The sequence below is a fragment of the Perognathus longimembris genome, chromosome 7, assembly GCF_023159225.1.
Source record: "Perognathus longimembris pacificus isolate PPM17 chromosome 7, ASM2315922v1, whole genome shotgun sequence".
In the NCBI taxonomy this organism is placed as follows: Eukaryota; Metazoa; Chordata; class Mammalia; order Rodentia; family Heteromyidae; genus Perognathus; species Perognathus longimembris.
This window is the reverse complement of record NC_063167.1, coordinates 52,678,488-52,697,692: the sequence shown is the minus strand read 5'-3', so window position 1 is coordinate 52,697,692 and position 19,205 is coordinate 52,678,488. Positions and strand designations below refer to the sequence as shown.

Here is a 19,205-nt window from a genome sequence, read left to right as displayed (position 1 = left end):
GGTGAAAACTGTCTTTGCTAGCCCTTTTTTAAACTCCTCTCTGAGGAGAAAAGTATTTTACAAGGTTTGATTAATACAATAAGGAAAGCTAGCATAGCATCCTGCCATTGTTCCTGATCACCATCTTGCCCTTCTTATGAGATACATTTCATATTTCACACAATTCAAAGTAAGAGGGTATGTGGACCACAAATCCTGAAGGTATTTTTTTTTACTCAAGGTTGTTGGCAAATGTCCTTACCTACACAGCTGTGGAAGACTCACCAAAAAAAAAACTGCTATTCCCTCATTTGCTGTAAATTTCAAAAGAAAAGAGAAGGCATGTGAGACTGTATGTCTAAAAAGACTGAATGCCATTGCTTCTTGAAAGCCTTCCTATTTTGAAGTATTTGTAGGTCAGGAGATAAAGACACTGAAACTTTCCTGATTAACTGGGTTCTGTATCTTAGCAGAGATATAGATGAAGGAAGGAAAACCTTGCTTAGATGGGTTCTCTTTGAAATTAGATTGATGCCCTTTTCCTCATAGGCTGAGATAGCTGTGATCCTAGGTGTGGGATGTTCTCTCCCTCCTTCTGTTCATTGCAAAATATAATATTTTTGGACTACTGCTTCTGTTTTAGCTCTTTCACTAAAATGCTATCTCCTGGCCAGGTATATAACAAATTAAAGCAATTATAGAGAAAATTAAAGCAAATAGCTCCTTGACATTAAGGAAGAAAATTCCATTAGCCTCATTATCAACACATACCACTTTATGTAACATATCTGTGGTATGGCTTCCAACTAATTTATGCATTATTTTAGTGACTTTTTTCCTTTCTCATTGAACATAAATGAACACTGGCTTAACATTTTAGTTTGTGTTTCACTGTATCTAGGAATTTTTATAGAAAAATCATCTAAATAACTATTTACTAATGCATTTATTGTGATTAAATTTGTATGTATCTTTTTATTTTGTTTTGTGCTGGTTCTGGGGCTTGAACTTGGGGCTTTTTTGTGATTGTGTGTTTTTTGTGATTAATTAGAGATAAAAGTCTCATGGACTTTCCTTACAGATGGACTTTGAACTACGACCCTCAGATCCCAGATTCCTGAGTAGCTACAACTATAAACATATGCCACCAACATGTGGCTTGTACATCATTTTTATTAAGTGAGCATAACTGCGACCATTGGATTGCTTGATTATTTGCAGGAATTGCCCCAGTTCACTCTGATTGCGCTTCTTTCCCTATAAAGCCCATCAACCCATCTCGACCTACCCTACGGTTTCAGAAACAGGGTACAAATGAATGAGGTTATGGGTCTCTAAAGTAACTACATCCCCCAACATCCTTAGCTATCCACAGCTTTTTGATGAACATATTGCAGAAGGTAAAGTTCTTACCTCAATGTTGCAGAGGCACTCCTTCAACTTTGTAACAACTTCAGAAAACTCAGGTCTTCCCTGCAAATATAGAAAAAAAAAAATCTTCTTTTTCCTCTTAAGAATAAAAGGAAGAAAATGCTTTGGATTTTAAAATTGGGTATTTGCATTTGTAAAGAATGAGATTAGTAATAAAGTATGTTTTTATTTAAAATATCCTTGTATTGAAGTGTTAATTGAATGTTCATTTGCTTTTCCTGGCAGGACACTGAGGAGTCTTCTGATAAGAGTTTTAAGTCAGAATTTGGAACTACATTCAGATAATGAAATAGTGAAAAGGCTTTAATTAGCTTTGCATGTTTTCAAATGCCAGGTTTTCTTCTTCAAAGTGAAAGAATAGAAGTGAATATTAAGAACTATTAACTATCTCAGGGCTTTCTGCTGCACATGAATGTGAAGGAAAGAAAGGGGTTTATCTAATTTTGTAGTTAGCTTCACCATGGAAAAGACATCTCACATGTAAAATTAAGGTCAAGATGGAAACCTTTAATCTATATCTTAGTTTAGGGTTTAGATATTTTAGTTGCACAAACTGCAATGAAAGATATTGGTAAATATGGACCTCTATGGACCCTTTATTATTCTGAGTGTATTTCAAGCTTTGTTCCACGTGCAAAGGATGTAAAAAATGCTTGTGGATCTACAGGAAGAATTTGGTGAATTTGAAAAAAAAATGTTCCTTTTAAAGAAATTAGATCATTCTTTTGTCAGTTCCTAAAGACTATATATCCTCTCATTTTTCCTTTTATGAAATTTTCACTTCCAGAAGGTGGAGAGGCCAATTTAACATTCAGGTACAGCATCCAACTAATTTAGATTCTTAGTACAACAATTTCTCCCTTAATATCCAGCCCTCCCTGAGGACATAGCTGCTCCCAAGAGCCTTCTTCCGTTGAAGCTGTTTTCTCCAGCATACTTCTTATCCTCACAGTTGGTGTAATCCGAAGTGAGTAAGAGGGCCTATGTCTTTCTTGCTATCACTGCCACTGGGAAACATGTTCTTCTCTAACTGTATATCAGCTTGTCATCATTTTCAAACACAATCTCCTCCATTTTTTGAAAGTTTTCACAACTGGCTCACTATCACACTATGCTTTTATTACCCATGATTTTGTGGTTCTCCAATGATGTCATAAATATTCAAACGGCCCTTGGCAGAAAAAGAAATGTTTTCTACTTCTGGTTCTTTGCCTCCTTTTCTCCACTGAGTACATCCTCTCTCTTCACACAGTCACTCAGTTCCGAGGTTATATCCTTAGTCCTTACATACTCATTAACATGGTCTGAAGAGCCAGCCCTCTGTGCTTTCTGCCAGTTCAGTCTGTCAGACACTTTAGGCTCCTTTTATTTGCTTGGCTACTCCCTTAACTACATAATATGTATCTGTGTAAAACAACTATCCACCAATCTATACAACCCACCATTTCTTCTATGGCTTACCTTATCAACTTTTTACTGTCATCTCATTTTCTTACATTTCCTACCTTAGATTTTATTAGCAATTCCTTCCTATATCACTTCCTTCCACACAGCATGACTCTCTTGCATTTTGTGTACTACTGAAAAAAATTCCAATGTACATTAAATCCAACTGTCTTTATTAAAAAAAACAAAAAACAAAAAACAAAAAACCTCTATCACTATGTGGATTCTTGGTGCTTCCTCAGAGAGTTTATTACATATTTGCCGCTCACTTACCATTCTATACCCCAGATGGCTGTTTTACACCTTGCCATGCTCCCCTTAAAACTCTACCTCCCACTACTACTTGAACTTTTTTTTTCACCTAAGTTTAAAATACACTTTTATTTCTATAAAAAATTTGAGGACAACTCTTTCACTGTGTGCTCCAGCAATAATTCTTTCTTCTACTTTTTGCATAATTACTGTTCTCACTTTTCCTGCCAATATAAAGGAAAAACTACATATTCTCTCATTTTAAAAACAAAAAGATACTACTCTCATGTGGATTCTTCCTCAAAATACTACTCTACTATTTTGTTCATGTTTACCAAAAAAATGCTCTAACGAGTTGTCTAAATTTGCTGTCTCTATTTACTCCCTTCTCAATCTTTCTATACAAATCAAGCTTTCTTCTACAACATTCTGCTAAAATGTTCTTATCAAGGGCATAAAAACCTCTCCATTGCTAAATTCAAAGTTAAATTTCAGTGTTCATCTTACTAAATAAACGATCATTCATTTGTTAATGGACTTTTTCCAGTTGTATTTGATATTACAATATTCTTACTATTTTTCTCCTCTTTTATTGGTTCATTAGTGAGATGAACCAATGTTTCATTCCATCACTCCTTCTATCTTCAAGCATTGAACTGTTCCAGGACTCAGAATTGGAGCTGCCTTACTCCCCAATTTAGAGTCAAACTGTTGAAGAATTAATTCAGTCTCATGTCTGAAAATGAAACAAATGCACAATCTTCCAGAATTCTATCTCTAGATGACAATTCTCTCCTAAACTTTAAGGCACACACGTAATCAAATGCATTTATAGCCTCTTGCACTTAAATAAACAACTATTGCATCCTTGTACTTTACAGAGGTCCCAAATCATTGGTTAGATGTGTATCCAATCCTCCAGGAAAACATACTGATCCTATCTTTGAAATGCATCTAGAATCTGAATGATCAAGTAGCCTATTATTAAATCAACCCTTTCACAGGTAACAACTCTAAACTCTGAAGGCAATAGAGAGAAAATAAATTAAGGAGATTCTGGATGGAGTCTCTTACTAGAAAGAAAGGACATGAAATAAGTTTTCCATCTGACTTTTTTGAAACAGTTCCTACCCATATGTCAAGAAACAATTAAAATTCTGAGAAATTTGCTTTCTTGAAAAGGACAAAGGGAGAATCAAAAGAATATAGTAGATATTATTATGTAATAAACCACCCCAGACTTAGATGTTTATAATGCCCATTTTTTTTGTTAAAAGTCTTGTAGTATTTATGGGTCCGGAAACCAGTACAAATTAGCTTGGCCTTTATTGTTGACATTTCTTCATAGAATACATATCCTGTCTGGGCAGAGTTGTGATGTCCATTCCTCTATCTTCAGTGTCATAAGCAGAGTCTTGCCTACAGAGGCTAGTCTAAAAAATTTTGAGTCAATGATAGAATAATTTGGGTTTAGTTACATTTTATTTTATTTTATTTTATTTTTTATTTTTTTGGACCAGTCCTGGTCCTTGGACTCAGGGCCTGAGCACTGTCCCTGGCTTCTTCCCGCTCAAGGCTAGCACTCTGCCACTTGAGCCACAGCGCCGCTTCTGGCCGTTTTTTGTATATGTGGTGCTTGGGAATCAAACCTAGGGCCTCGTGTATTCGAGGCAGGCACTCTTGCCACTAGGCTATATCCCCAGCCCTACATTTTATTTTTTAACATCTATTACATTGTATGCAGTTATGGCTTTATTACAAATTGCTTTATGTTTTTAGCTCTTATTTTAGCCCAACTAGTATGGTAGTACACATATATAGTTCCAGCTATACTGGACTGGTAGTGAAGGCTTTGTTGCTCAAAGCTTGCCCCAGGCAAAAACACAGATATGATCTGAAAAATAACTAAAGGGGACATGGCTCCATTGTCAGAGCACTGGCCAAGAAAGCATGAAACCTCAAGTTCGAACTATAGCAATAAAAAAAAAAAATACAACCAAACAATCCATTATAAATCAATGGTCTTTTTAAACTAATATACAAATGATGTTTATAATTAAGGAGGATTGGGATACATAGAAATAATACTAAATTTAACATTTACAGAGTACTTAAGAGTATCTCCTTTTACTCTCACAATATTCAGTACTGTATTTCAAAAAATCAGAAAATAAAAATGAAATATTTTAGCAAAAATATTACCACCAGCCAATAACTGAGCTAAATTCAAAACTAGGTAGGGCTTATGATCTTTATTTTCTTACATCCTTGTATCCTAAGTAGGGCATCTAAATCTGAAAAGAATAAAATAATTCACTAGTAAATTATGCAAGATTACAAACTTTAGATTAACTTCTGTTGAATAGAACAAAGTTAAAAGACCACTAAGTTATTTAACAAAGTTGAACAACCACTAACTATGTGACTTGAAGTAGCTTATTTATTGTTCTGAGCTTCTGTTTCTTTAGCCTCCAATTAGGTTGCCGCATAAGCGGATTAGGTATAGTGATGCTGGAAAGTATTTTGTAACGTAACTTCATTTGTTTTCTAGCTTGTACTAATGGGCATGTCATGGATTTGACTTCTCTCATTTTAAATTCTCTATATAATAATCATTCTGGACATTTAACTAGCTTCTTATAGGAACGTCAATGTGCTCATTAGAAAGCAGCCATCACAGGAATGCCTCAGGATCTTTATATCCTAAAATCATGAATAATGATGAGTGCCAGCCTCATGATGTGCACTACCTACCCTCTGCTTTCTTTTCAGGTGGATGGCTCATACTCTTTGCCATAATGCTGCGGCTGGCTGCAGCTTGCCCTGAGTCCTGTGTGGTATGCTCCAGAGATGTAACCCTCTGTCACCAGATAACCTATGTAGTAGGTAATACAACCAACAACCTGAAAAAATAGTGGGCAGAGTGCTTGGCCATCACATTGGCATTGCCTTTTATTGCATTGACTGCTGTTTGTCTCCAGCCTGAAAGATACAAACTTTCACAGATTCTGCATTTACAATGACCAAGGAAACTATGAATAGTGTTTTATTTTCTTCCACCCGATTATCTCAACTAATATAGTAGTAGGACTTTCAGACATAATAGAGATATTTTCATTGCAAAAGAGTCATGCTATTTAATATAGTTACATACTCTCCCCAAAAAACAAAAATTAGATCACCTTAATTCTGTTTTTGCCCATACTTTGTACACATTTGAACCCTTTTACCAGCTGAACAAAATTAAATGAATCAGAAACCTGAACTGCCATTGTTCAGCATTAGTAAGATCAAGTGATGTACCAATGAAACAGATTATTATCACAGCACATCTCATTTTGAAAGTCTGGTCTTTCTTTATTGGTGGTAAATGAGCTGTACAAATGCTAACAAGATACACTGCCTGTGTTCATTACATATTGCTTGCTTAAGTCAACAATTTAATAAGACACCTTATTAACAAATTTGAGGGGAATGTGATTTACATTTTGATATCCAAGAAGAGATAAACAAGCTATAAGTTCTACTCTCCTGCCAGTGGGAAATTTTCAGTCAGCCTGAGTTATGACAGAGTCAAAATAGATCATTTCTTTCATTTCTAAAATCCCCAAATGCTATGAGAATTAGGAGGTAGACATTATCATCATTGGTGACAAATGAGAAAAGGTTTCAAGGTTAGTTGGCATTTATACTGCTCCTAATCAGTGTTGAAGACACTTAAAAAGGAAACTTTCAGCCCTTTAAAATTTCCTGATTGTATAGGTTTGTGGGGTTTTTTCTCTTTGTTTGCATGTGTGTGATTTGACATAGTTGATGTGTGTATGAGGCAGACATTTTTCATCTACATTGCTACACCTTTACAGATTCCTCATTCACAGAACACCACATGTAGTAACTTCTGTCTAGTTCCAGAGAAAAAGTAATTGACAGAAATAATAGCTTGCTCATTCAGAGTCCACAAATCCCCAAAGGAGTGGAGGGCCCACAGAAACAAAACTCATGCATCTCATATCAAAAACAATGTGAGGAGCCAAGTGACAAACTGGCTTGGATTAATAGAATTCAAATAATCAATAACAAATGCAAAACAACACAACACAACAAAACAAATCCCTGATTTAATCCTGCTTGCTACTGGGAGAAAAACAATTCTTCCCAAAGATGGCACTCTGAGCCTCCTTTGTCTTTTACCTTAAAAAAAAAAATCTCTTTGTTTCTGCTCGGCAGTGTGAATTTCACAAGGGAATTGCAATTTGCTTCCACTGTGGCGGACTGTTCTAATATCACCTGTAGACCACCCAGGGACAATGGACTCCTTCACTTTTATGACACTGTCATTTGCAGTCAAAACAATTTTAGCATGATAAAGATGTGCTACAATAACTCCTGATTATAATACCTCTTTATTGAGTTAAAACGCTTTGATTTCTAATGGCAGAGCAGGGATCTCTCTGAGGTGATTACTGTGAAGGGATTGAACAGTTGGAAGTCCTGAGTACCACCTGTCATCACATGACTGGCTTCATTGGAGGGAACAGATAGAAGACAGGAGGCCAAGGTGGCCCCACTATAATGAGAACCCCACTGACAGATCTTCAGGCTGTCTGGAGAGAATATAGATCCTTACTAAGTTGCCAACTTTTTTTTAGCCTGGAGGTAAAATGCAGAAACCAACCACTCTTTCTCATTACCCACACTGCCCCTTACCCACACCTTTATGTTTGAGAGATGATTGACTCCACAGCATCATACATACACATTGCTAGTGTGTGTGTGTGTGTGTGTGTGTGTGTGTGTGTGTGTGTGTGTGTGTGTGTGTGGGAAGGGGGTTGTAAGAAGCTTAGACTTTAAGCTCAATTGCTAGGTGAGTCTTCTAGACAAGGAAGACAGACGGTCACCTGTGAGTACCCAGCTTCAGAGGGAGTTTGCCTCAAAATCCTCCCTCAAAACAACATCAATGAGGATAATCTCAAACACTGCATTAATATTGACATCTACAGGGACAGATGGGTTTATGCTTCTCAAACAAATATGTCACAGTCACAGAGATTACAAAAATCTATCATTCTGACAAATTGCCAGTTTCCTTCTCAAATTTAGAAGTCAGAGAATCATTTTCATTTTGTTTATTGTTCCTATCCAGGGGATGCAATTGCTCAGAAGGTATCCTCCATACCTTCCTTTTCTGTTTTGTTTTGTTTTTGTTTTTGTTTTTCACTGTCACCCTCCCTCCTGCGTGCATCCTGCCTCTAGTCTCTGCTTTTCTTCCCTTACAGCAGCCCCTGTGACCACGAGGGTTCTAATCATCACGGATGGCTACCTCTCCTCTGTAGAAAGCACAAATCTGTCTCTCTTGTTTAATCTTGCCCTGCTTTCTCTGGGCAGGAATGGTATTGAGGGCATTGAGGAAGACGCTCTGTACAGTCTAACGAAGTTGCAGACATTGTTACTGGAGCACAACCAGATTTCCAGTTCTTCCCTCCCGGATTACACCTTCAGCAGGCTGTACAGTCTGAGGGTGCTGGTACTAAGCAACAATGCCCTCCACAGCTTGAGAGGGGCCTGGTTCCACACCACCAAGGCTCTGACCCGGCTCCAGCTGGATGGCAATCAGATCACCAATCTCACAGATGGTTCTTTTGAGGGCACCAGTCTCCACAGTCTCAGGCATCTGGATTTATCTAACAATTTAATTTCCTTTATTGAGAAAAATGCCTTCCGGCCTTTGCCTCAATTACAGGAAGTGGACCTGTCCCGGAATAGGCTGACCCACATTCCTGACGTTTTCACTCCACTGAAGCAGTTAAGCTTCCTCAGCTTAGACAGGAACCAGTGGAGCTGCTCCTGTGACCTCCACCCCCTGGCCCGCTTCCTGAGAAACTACACCAAGTCTTCGGCTCACACACTCAAGAATGCCAAGGAACTGCACTGTCTGTGGGCTACCCCAGCCCCGGGGGCCCTGGTAAACAGTGTGTTGAGGCTGTCAGAAAGCAACTGTGAACCCAAGGCTCCGGACTCCACTCTGGTTGTGAAGGACAGACGTCCTCTTCTCCCAAGGCAGGACGTGGCCCTGATGACTGTCCTGGGCTTTGCAGGTATGCAGGTAACCCTATGCAAATGCTTTTCCTCCCCCCACCACCCCAGCAGTACTGCGGTTCAATGCATGGTCACAAGCTTGCTAGGCTAGCATTCTTACCAATTAAACCACATCTCCAGCCCTGTTATGTTGAAGATGGAGTTTAGAGAACTCTTCTGCCCCAAATGGCCTCAAACCACAGTCCTCCGTGTCTTAACCTCCTGAGTAGATAGGGCTACTGTTGGAAACCACCAGTGCCTGACTCCTGTCTGTGTTTTGAAAATACTCTGAATGATGTCCTTCTCAGAAAACTTGGTACATTTTTTTTAAATGGGTCTTTATTATTTGCTTCAGAAACCGTGTCAGTCAAACAAAATATTTGCTTCATGATTTGTTTGGAATTTTAATAACAATTTGATATTTATAACAACTTAGTAACAATTTGAGTTTATCAAGATCTAATACAATAACACAGACCTAAACCATTGCAACTGTAGAGTTAACATGTCATGTATGTCATAAATGTCATAAATGTCATAAATGGTCATATATAAAGGCTTGCTCACTAGCTTGTGGTGCCACTGAAAAGAGAGCGAACCATTAGGAAGTGGTGCATTGTGGAAGGAAGCTATGTCATTGGAGGCAGAGAGAGAGAGAGAAACAGAGAGAGAGAGAGAGACCTTATTCCCTCCCTCATCTATCACTTTCCCTCCTCCTTCTTCTTTGCTTCCAAAACCAATTCAGCTGGTTTATTGTTCTATTTTCACACATAGATATAAAGAACCTTCACTGTATCCACTTTTATTCTCCCTCTCCACTCTCCCTCCTTCTGCTGATACTCATTCTCCAGTGGAATTTATTTTGCCTTCCTGTTTTTCATTTTTTGATTGTATAATTGTAGCAATGTGTTTTTATTGTTTTCTGTAGATGCATATTTTTGTTTCATTTAACTTGATATGTTTTATTAGTCTATATTAGTTGTATAAGGAGGACTTCATTGTAACATTTTTATACACACATACATTGCACCTCACCATTTTCACTCCCTCTGGAACTCTTTCTTAACCTTCCTCCATCTTATAAAACAATTTCAACAAGTTTTAGTGTTCTATTCTCACATATGCAAATAAACTACTTGAACCTTATTCATCCTCCTTCACCTTTCTGTCCTCCCTCCCTGCTCCTTGTCACTGCTCTTATTTCCACAGGAGGGCACAGACTTATCCCAGAGAGAATTGGCAGACATGGACTTGAAAGGTGGCTCTCCTTTACAGAACCTGTAATGACACCAGTGTAGATGGGAATGGAATGTGGAGCAAGGTCGGCTTCCTCGTTCTGCTTAGCTCTGGCAGGGGAGGACAGGCAGTGAATAGGAAAAATGAATGATTGAACACAACAGTCTACTGTTACAAATGCTAAGAAACAAATAAGATAACTGTGATATGAAAGTTGTGGGGATGTGGGCTCAGAGATGTTGGCATGAACTGCTAGGTGGTTGAGGGCCTCATGTGTCAAGATGGGATTCATCAGGTGGAAACGTGGATCGATTTGAGAAACACTGTCCCTTGCAATTCTACTTAGAACACAAGCTCTGCCTGCATAGCACAGGAAATGACAGTGTTGGGCTGTCTGCAATTGGATGTCATTCATTTCATCATGGCAGTTCATGAAAGGGAATGTTCTTTGCAATATGAGGGAAAATGCTGCCCAAACTAAAATATCAAAAACTAGTTGTAGCATCTAGAAAATTGCAAGTGCCGATTTATTAGATGGTAAAGGAAAAATAGAATTCAAATAAGCACAGACAGAAGAAGGTGTTATAAGCTATCATTATAAGTTCATACAAAGGTTAAGAGGTATAGTTTAAGAAAATTAGAGTTTGAAGCAAATGTGGGGAATGATGAGAAATAAGGCCAGGAAGGAAAAGAATAGTAATAGTGTACGGGATTTTGAATGCCAAGGAGTTTGGCTTTTTTGCTAAAGGGAAGTTAATGGACTGGCAGTTGATAAATCTTTAGGGATAACTAAAATACAATGTATAGATTAATGTATCTTTTAGGGGATGGAGGACAGCATACATGAAGCTTTCAGAGTGTAAACTAACTATATTTTATTTTTATTAACTATGAGAAAAAGAAATAAAGAAACTTTTTCTACAGGCAGGAAAACAATTTTACCATGGAATTATTTTGCCTTGAATGAATTGTACTGTATGAAAAAGTTTCTTTTGTGTCCTACCAAAGACACCCTAGATGGTGTTGTTTTAATTTTATATATATATATATATATATATATATATATATGCTCAAAATTGGAAAGCAGAACAACATCAATTACAATAGTCTCTGTCTAGCCTGATATTTTTCCAAATGGTGATGGACTTTCCACCCTTTCTGATGCCCTTCAAGCCATTAACCTTTATATTTGTGGGTTTCTCATTCTGTCATGTATATGTCCCTTCCTCTGATGTTATCTTTTAATGGTCTCTCTATTTGTCACAGGAGCTGTTGGTCTCACTTGCCTTGGTTTAGTTGTATTTAACTGGAAACTCCAACAAGGCAAAGCAAATGAACACACATCAGAAAACCTTTGTTGCAGAACCTTCGATGAATCCCTGTGTGCTCATGAAGCAAGAAATTACCACACTATGGGATACTGTAACTGCCACTTAACTCAGGAAAACAAGATAAAGGTCATGCCCATTGTGGGGTGCAGAAAGGAAATGCCACTTTTACAGGAAAGCAGCCATCAAGCAACATTGGCCTCTGAGTCCACGGCCCTTGACGAGTCCAAAGCCCTTGACGGATCATTTAGAAACCTAAAAGGGAAAGACCATGGGGCAGACAGCACTTTGCCTTGCCTGCAAGGTAGATTGCTGGAGTCAGGATGCTCAGGGTCTCCTGGGAAAAGGGCAGCTTTTAATGACACAGGCATAGTTACAAGACATTGTCCAAGGAGAGTTGAAAAGATAAGGAACCTCAAACATGTGGAAGTTCAGCCTCAAACCCTGCCACAGAAGGAAACAGGAACAACAGGTGAGTTCATCTTGCTTTAGAAAATTCAAGTCTGTTTAATACTGGAAGGAGGAAACCTCTTTGAATTTCCTCAGCATTGGAAATCACTGAGATGCGTTCTCTCTGTCTCTGTCTCTGTCTCTGTCTCTCTCTCTCTCTCTCTCTCTCTCTCTCTCTCTCTCCATGTAGGCTCATGTGAACTGACAGGGGTGAAGTGAGGATGGCGCATCTCTGCCCTCAAAACATAGAATATATTTTGTTTACTGAAAGTGAGTTTTGGGACTCAAAAACTAACACATTTTTTAAAAAATGAGAGCCCTTTAAATAGCATTGTTAAGATTTATGGGAGGGTAGATATCAGTTTTCATTCAAACATCTTTTGCACTTTAATGCCAATTCTGCAGTAAGCAACCTCCTTGGAGCATGACACGCTAGAAGAATGGGCCTTCTAATGCTAGTGATTCATTTCAGGAATGATGTCAAGAAACATACTTGGCTTGCTGAGCTGTCAAGGATGATAACTTCCCAGTTCAGGAAAGTCAGGGCTTAATTCATTGTCCCATGTTGAGAGCCAAGTGAATCTGGCCGTGACATCTACCCACTGCACATGGGTGATGTCAATATTTAGGGGGAAGCAATGAATTAAACGTCTTCCTTTTGCTTCCTGTCTACGGTACGGTGCCAATGCTTTCAGACTCTGCAGCAAACTTTGACAGCTGCTTTGTAAAGTGGTTCCTGTCACTTGTTGGAATTGGCCTTACTGCAAGCTGAGTTTTCTCTCCGAATATGGATGATAGAAGTCCTATATCAAAAAGGTCTTAGCTTAGGGACCCAGCTTTAAGGATGGGGTATGGGACAACTGCATAAGAAGGAAACTCTATGTTATTTTCTGTGTGGCACAAGGCAGGAGGGAGATTATTCCACTAACCTTTTCATATTCTAGGTCCTGTCAGGTTTTGGGGACTGGTGATTTGACTCAAGGGAATTAAGCCATGGAAAGCAACATCCACCTTAGAAACAAGATAAGACTGGCTTTATTTTATTAAAACCATGAATAATATTTAAGAAATAAACACATAGGCTTTCATTTTCACTTCAGCTTTTTGCTTTATCCTTAGCCTTAACTTCTCTGTGGGAAACTTTCATAAAGAAGAGAATGTGGTTTCTATTTTCAAACTAGTCTCTCATTTCACATGGAGAACTTATTTTGTATTGTTTTTTGTTTTTTGATTGTGTTATGGGGCTTGAGCTCAGAGCCAGGACATTGTCCCTGAGCTTTTGCACTCAATGCTAGCACGTCACCACTTTAGGACATAGCACTACTTTTGGTTTTCTGATAGTTAATTGGAGATGAGGCTTATGGACTTTGCTGCCCAGGCTGGCTTTGAACCATGATCATCAGATCTCAGCCTCGTGGGTAGTTAGGATTATAGGCAGAGGCCACTGGCACCAGACAATACAATTTGGTAACAAAATTTGTCAAGAAATGTACTCACTACCTTACCTGTACATCAACTTGACAATAAAATTAATTTTCAAAAAACCAATTACTTTTACTGAACACCTGAAATTGTGCCATATGAGAAATGCTTCACTAGAGCTGTAGAGGGCAGATATTTAGGAGAACACACCCAAGGCCACTCTTAGTCTAAAAGAGAGATTAGCGAGGAGACAGGATCTCTGTATTTATGCTTTGTAGCTTGGAAATACAGAATTATATACTTTCAGGGAGTGAGAAGATTCCAGAGATGATCTAGTGGGACAATTCTGTTTATCTTTGCATTCCAGAACTCTCTGAGAATCTGATAGAGGCCACAAATTCTCTCCCCAGTATAATTTGAATACTCACATAAGGTTCTCATCTAGTCTAACCTTCTAATAACACAAGAGTAAGTAGTTTCTCCAAGGCCAACCACAATGTTGATAACAGATCTTAGATTATAATTAGATGCTAGTCTGGGGCATAGTTCATTTGTTCTCCTTTTCTTCTTAATAAAAATGTTTCCTTTTTTTCTGACTAAAAAACAGTTTCACAAAACAGGAAGAAGTACATTGATAATACATAATTTTATACTGAATATTCATCATGGTTAAGAGGCTATAAATCAATATTAGACAGACCTGGGTTCAGATTCTGGACACATAATTTAGCTGATGTTTAATAAAGGGAAAAATTTAACTGCTCCAAGTTTGTTTACTCCTTTGTAAAAGAAGTGTGTGTGTGTGTGTGTGTGTGCACTAATATATTATACACATGATAGCACTACTTTTCCAGTGGGTCATAGCTCTTGTGACTATTAAATTAGTTAATGAATAAATAGCATTTAGCACAGTACTTTACCATGTGCTTAATTATATAGTTAATTTTATTAATATTACTTGACATATTAATATTATACTTATATATATTTTTTAACTCTCAGGCAGAGACTAGAATGACAGAAACCAGGCTATCTTTCAATATACCTACTCAATAAACAAATATTAATGATTATTGTATTAAATTAAAGGCAATTTTAAAAAAATGTTCTTGCTTTCCAATGAGCCAGAAATGTTTCTTTTATTGTTTAGGTTACTTAGTTGTAGCATGAATATTGTGCAATATTGTGGTCATGATTTTCTCAATATTTTAGTTTTTATTGGAAATGAGTGTAGAAAGAATTACTATACCACTTAAAAAGGATTCATCTTTTATTATTCATCTTTAAAGCTAAAATACCAACACCAAATCTAAACATATTCAACTCTGAATACATTTATATTTCTAATTCTACAACTTCTAAGTTAGCCATTAGAACTAATTGAAATATGGTCACAGAGGATATCATTACAGACATACCAACTGCCAAATATCCTTAGTGGATTTGGCCAAAAATTAGGAAATATTCAAGAATTGTTGTAACAAGGGAGCCCATTTTCACACTTTTTGTAAGGTTTCTACACATTTGTTTGGTTGGAATAATAAAACACTGTCTGGTGCTCTATTCCCACATTTATTTTTCAGCAGATACCAGCACTGACACATTTAGAAGAATATATACAGTATCTACTTCAGCCTTGGCAAGAGAAAGTCTTGAAAGGCATTTAACAAATGGATCATGGCAGCCTCCAATAGAAAAAGAAGACAATGGCTTACAACCTCACAGGAAGAGACATTTTACTACAAGCTCACCATCCAACCCTTGTGAACCCAAGGAACACTATATACAAAGGTTCCTACACAAACCTAAATCAAAATATGATGGTCCCCAAAGATTGATAAAATGGAGCAAGCCTACGTGTTTTCAGCCTAACAATCCCCTTATCTGTAAATATGTGCCCTGTGATCAATTTCAAGTTTATATGAAGGAAAGGAAGCCCAAATATAGAGAACTTTCTAAGTTTGAGAAAGAGCAAATCCAAATTAATAATGCAATAGAAAAATTTCTTATGAGTGAGGATAATATAGATTTACCAAGGTTTTCAACAAAAATCAAGAAAATGCATTCCACAAAGAGGGCTAGCTTTCATCATTCTAACTTACTACCAAAAAAAAGCTTGCTATCCCCTGAAACACCAACCCATCAGAAACAGCAGGAAAATCAAAGTAACCAAGTGCCTACTTTGGATTTCACCAAATGTAGCGACCCTGGAGAGAAAAAGGAAGGGAGTAGATGGTTGGCTAATTCACAGATTCTGAACAAGAGAACAAGACCTTCTATCAAAAGGATTAAATTAAATTTACATCCTTTTAGGAAAGTCAGGGTCCATTCAGAAAGATCCTTGTCAGAACTTCTAAAGAAGCATAAACGAGTATTGTTATGGCCTAGGAAGTTATCTAAAACTTTGGAGGAAAAAGCCAAAAGAAATCCTGTATCTTTTGTGAGAGAGAGTAACAACTGTGCTAAACCCTCTTTAAAAAGACCACCTCTCAAACATGCTCCAAAGCAGGCCCCATATTACAAAAGAAATACTAAACCTGCCCCTCCTGTTTATGCTGATACCTTGTCTGTAGACAGGCAGTTCTCTGTACAGAGCAGGTGTTACCCAGCTGGTCAGGTTCCTTGTGGGAATGCAGCAACCTTGCATCATCATACAAGGAGGAACAATGCACACCGACACTCACATGGTACATCTTCAGCTGAGCAAGAGCAAGATATAACTCAGCTCCAAACGGAACTTCCCGGTTATTTACCTGACACTTGGGAAAATAACACTTTACCATCTCCACCTTCCAGGGAGGGTATTGACCAGAAAGGAAAAGAGCCCACTAAACACAGAGTCCAGAACAAATCAAACACCAACCAATTAAGTCAGTGTTCTTCATCTTTGATGAAGCAAATACATTTGCAAGGGACACACCCACCTGACCCCAATAACAAGGAATATACTTTAGGTCAGAATCAAGCTTTGTTACAACATGAAGAGAACATTTCAAATCACAAACAACTTGGAAATGATGGGAAATTATCAATAGCAGAATTTAAAAAATCGCATCCAATTATGGAACTGTGTTCTATGGGTAAAGGAGGACAATCTCTTCCTAGCACAGAAATTTATGATTCCTCTCTCATTTCCTGGACACACTCCAAGAACAACTCACCAACAAATTCTATCATACTCCAAAGTAGAACAGAGCTTCCCAAACATAGGAATTTTTCTCCTGTTACTAGGCAAGCTTCTTGGCGTCTTACCAATAGCGGTGAGAAAGGAATTGATAGCACAAATGCATCACCCAAAGATGATGGCAATGAAGCACTGGAGATAAAACTAGCAGAGAAAGATACACTTGACGAAAGCAGCATGAGTTCTAGTCCATTCATGTGGACCACAAAAATGACCCTGAAAAACTCCACTGAAGAAAGGCAGAAGACCGTGGCAAATGAAAAAAGTGAAATACACATATTATATGACTTGGGTTCTGTTGACACTATTAAAGTTAAAGATTTTGCCATCCTAATTCCCCATGAAATCCAAAACACAATACCTCATGATGAAATAGATATTCAAAATAACAGTAATGTGCATGATTTGAAAGAAATCCAAATGTTCCCTCAGATAAACACAATTGTGCACACAGAGAAGGGACCATGGGAGTGGAGACACAAGAAGTACTTTCCCTATTAGCAGAGTTGAAAGACAGTAGTTTTAAGGCAGAAGATATTCCTGAAAATAAAAATGAAGCTGAGAACTCTGCTGCAAAGCTTGCTGTGCTCCCTGCATCTGTTGAGGATGCTAATGAATCACCTTTAGAGGCAGAGAGGAGTGAACACAACAACCCAAATAATCATTTTCCACCTTAGCTCTCTTCAAAAAAATATACAGACTTGCCCCTCTGCCTTCACATACACTTCACAATGCATTCTTTTGAAGAACAAATCCTCAGTAATTCTTCATGATCAACAACATAGAAATTCACAATTGAGTATAACACAGAAAAACAGAGGAGTTACAGGATATGTCTAATACAATAGGTGACCACACTTTTTTAAAGAATTAGAAAAATAATGTTTTTAATTTTTTAACCAAGCATTTTAAAAAGCCTCAAACAAGTAGAAAATTAAGGATGACAAAATGGTTTGCATTTGATGCTTGTTTTATGCAAATTGGTAGACATGTCTCAATAAGTGGTATTACAATATTGCTTTCTATGCAGGTGATTATGAGTATATGAAATATAATATAAATTTTTATTAAAAATAGTATAGCCGATATGCATGTTGTTATATTTCATCCATTTTCAATTTTTCTGTTGATAATTATCTTTCTCTAAGAAAAAAAAAAAAAAAGGATTTCCAGGGTGAGCAGCACTTCTTCAGAAAGTCTGCAAAATTGCATATATCCACGAGGTGGCGATCTCAGCCTCGATCAAGTAAAAAGAACAAATGGTTTCAGATCAACGCAATGGAACAGGAACAAAAGGAATTTTAATAAGTTTTATCGCCAATTGTTATTAATACAAGAATTTGAAAACTAAATAAGCCATTATCATAAGGTTTCAAGATTTGGTCTCTTGAGTTTAGCATACCACTACTGTTAGGTGTGAGCACTCCTGTGCTGAAAAACTGAATGTGCTTATAAATATTAGATGTAAAATTGATAGCAGAATAAACACCTTTTATCCAAACCCAGATGTATTTCAAAATCTAGGTAGTACTCAAACAACTTTATATATTGGCATCCAGTGAAATGTTTAGAGTATACCTTCACAACATAGAATTTTATGTTTCACATTTCACAGTGGGAGAAATCAAAGGTTAATCTTCCTCTTTCATCATCTCCTTATCTGAGTAGGTCTTTGTATACATGTATCTGGATTTGGAATCATAAAGCTTAAGGGTCACAAGAACAAAATTCCTTACATGATACACCTTTCTCTGTTCCTCTTCCTAGTCAAGATTGTCAGCCAAAGCTAAAACTTTCTCCCTTTGAAAGTTCTTAGCCTTCTCCTTTCTCACCCACATTCAGAACTCTCTTGTTTTAAATTTCATTTTCTGTCCCCTCTGTTTTTATTCAGCCTCTCTGATTGAGCTGAACTCCTCTGCCATCTGTCTGCTTTCTCCATTCTATTTTGTTCCATACCGTTAAGGAAAAAGAAAACAAGAACAACAACAAATACAAATAGCCATGCCAATAACCTGCTTGGTAAGTTTACTGATTACTCTGTGTATCCTGATAGCTCCCTCAGCTTTGTAGATCAGGTTACTATATATATGTAAAGGGACACACATATATATATAAAGTAAAGGGACATATATATATGTATATATATATAAAGTAAAGGGACATATATATGTCCCTTTACTTTATTTTATTTTTGTAAAACATTATCCCTTTACTGTACAGTCCTTAGCTTTGTTCTTTCTTCTCACTGACATACATCCTGGATATGTAAAAGTCTAATGCTTACTCTTGGTAGCTAGCTGACTCTCAGAAGGCAGCAATGACACTTTTCCTGTCTTCCATTTCTGAAATCCAGTCTTTCACTTCCTTATGTGGCTTCCTTTGAAGGAGGTCTCAGACTTACT

The 19,205-nt window shown here is 37.4% G+C and overlaps 2 protein-coding genes across 2 annotated transcripts in view; one reads left to right on the top strand and one right to left on the bottom strand.

The window, feature by feature from the left end:
• Positions 1 to 19,205, bottom strand: part of Tnni3k (TNNI3 interacting kinase) — a 313,990-nt gene that overhangs the window by 55,488 nt on the left and 239,297 nt on the right. Inside the window, 1 exon segment of the mRNA XM_048351587.1 lies at positions 1,393 to 1,452. Coding sequence (XP_048207544.1) covers positions 1,393 to 1,452 — 60 coding nt within the window.
• Lrrc53 (leucine rich repeat containing 53) lies at positions 5,907 to 17,480 on the top strand. The gene is given in 5 exon segments (XM_048349989.1): positions 5,907 to 5,994; positions 8,385 to 9,203; positions 11,686 to 12,199; positions 15,186 to 17,218; positions 17,221 to 17,480. Coding segments are annotated over 5 exon segments (3,714 nt in total).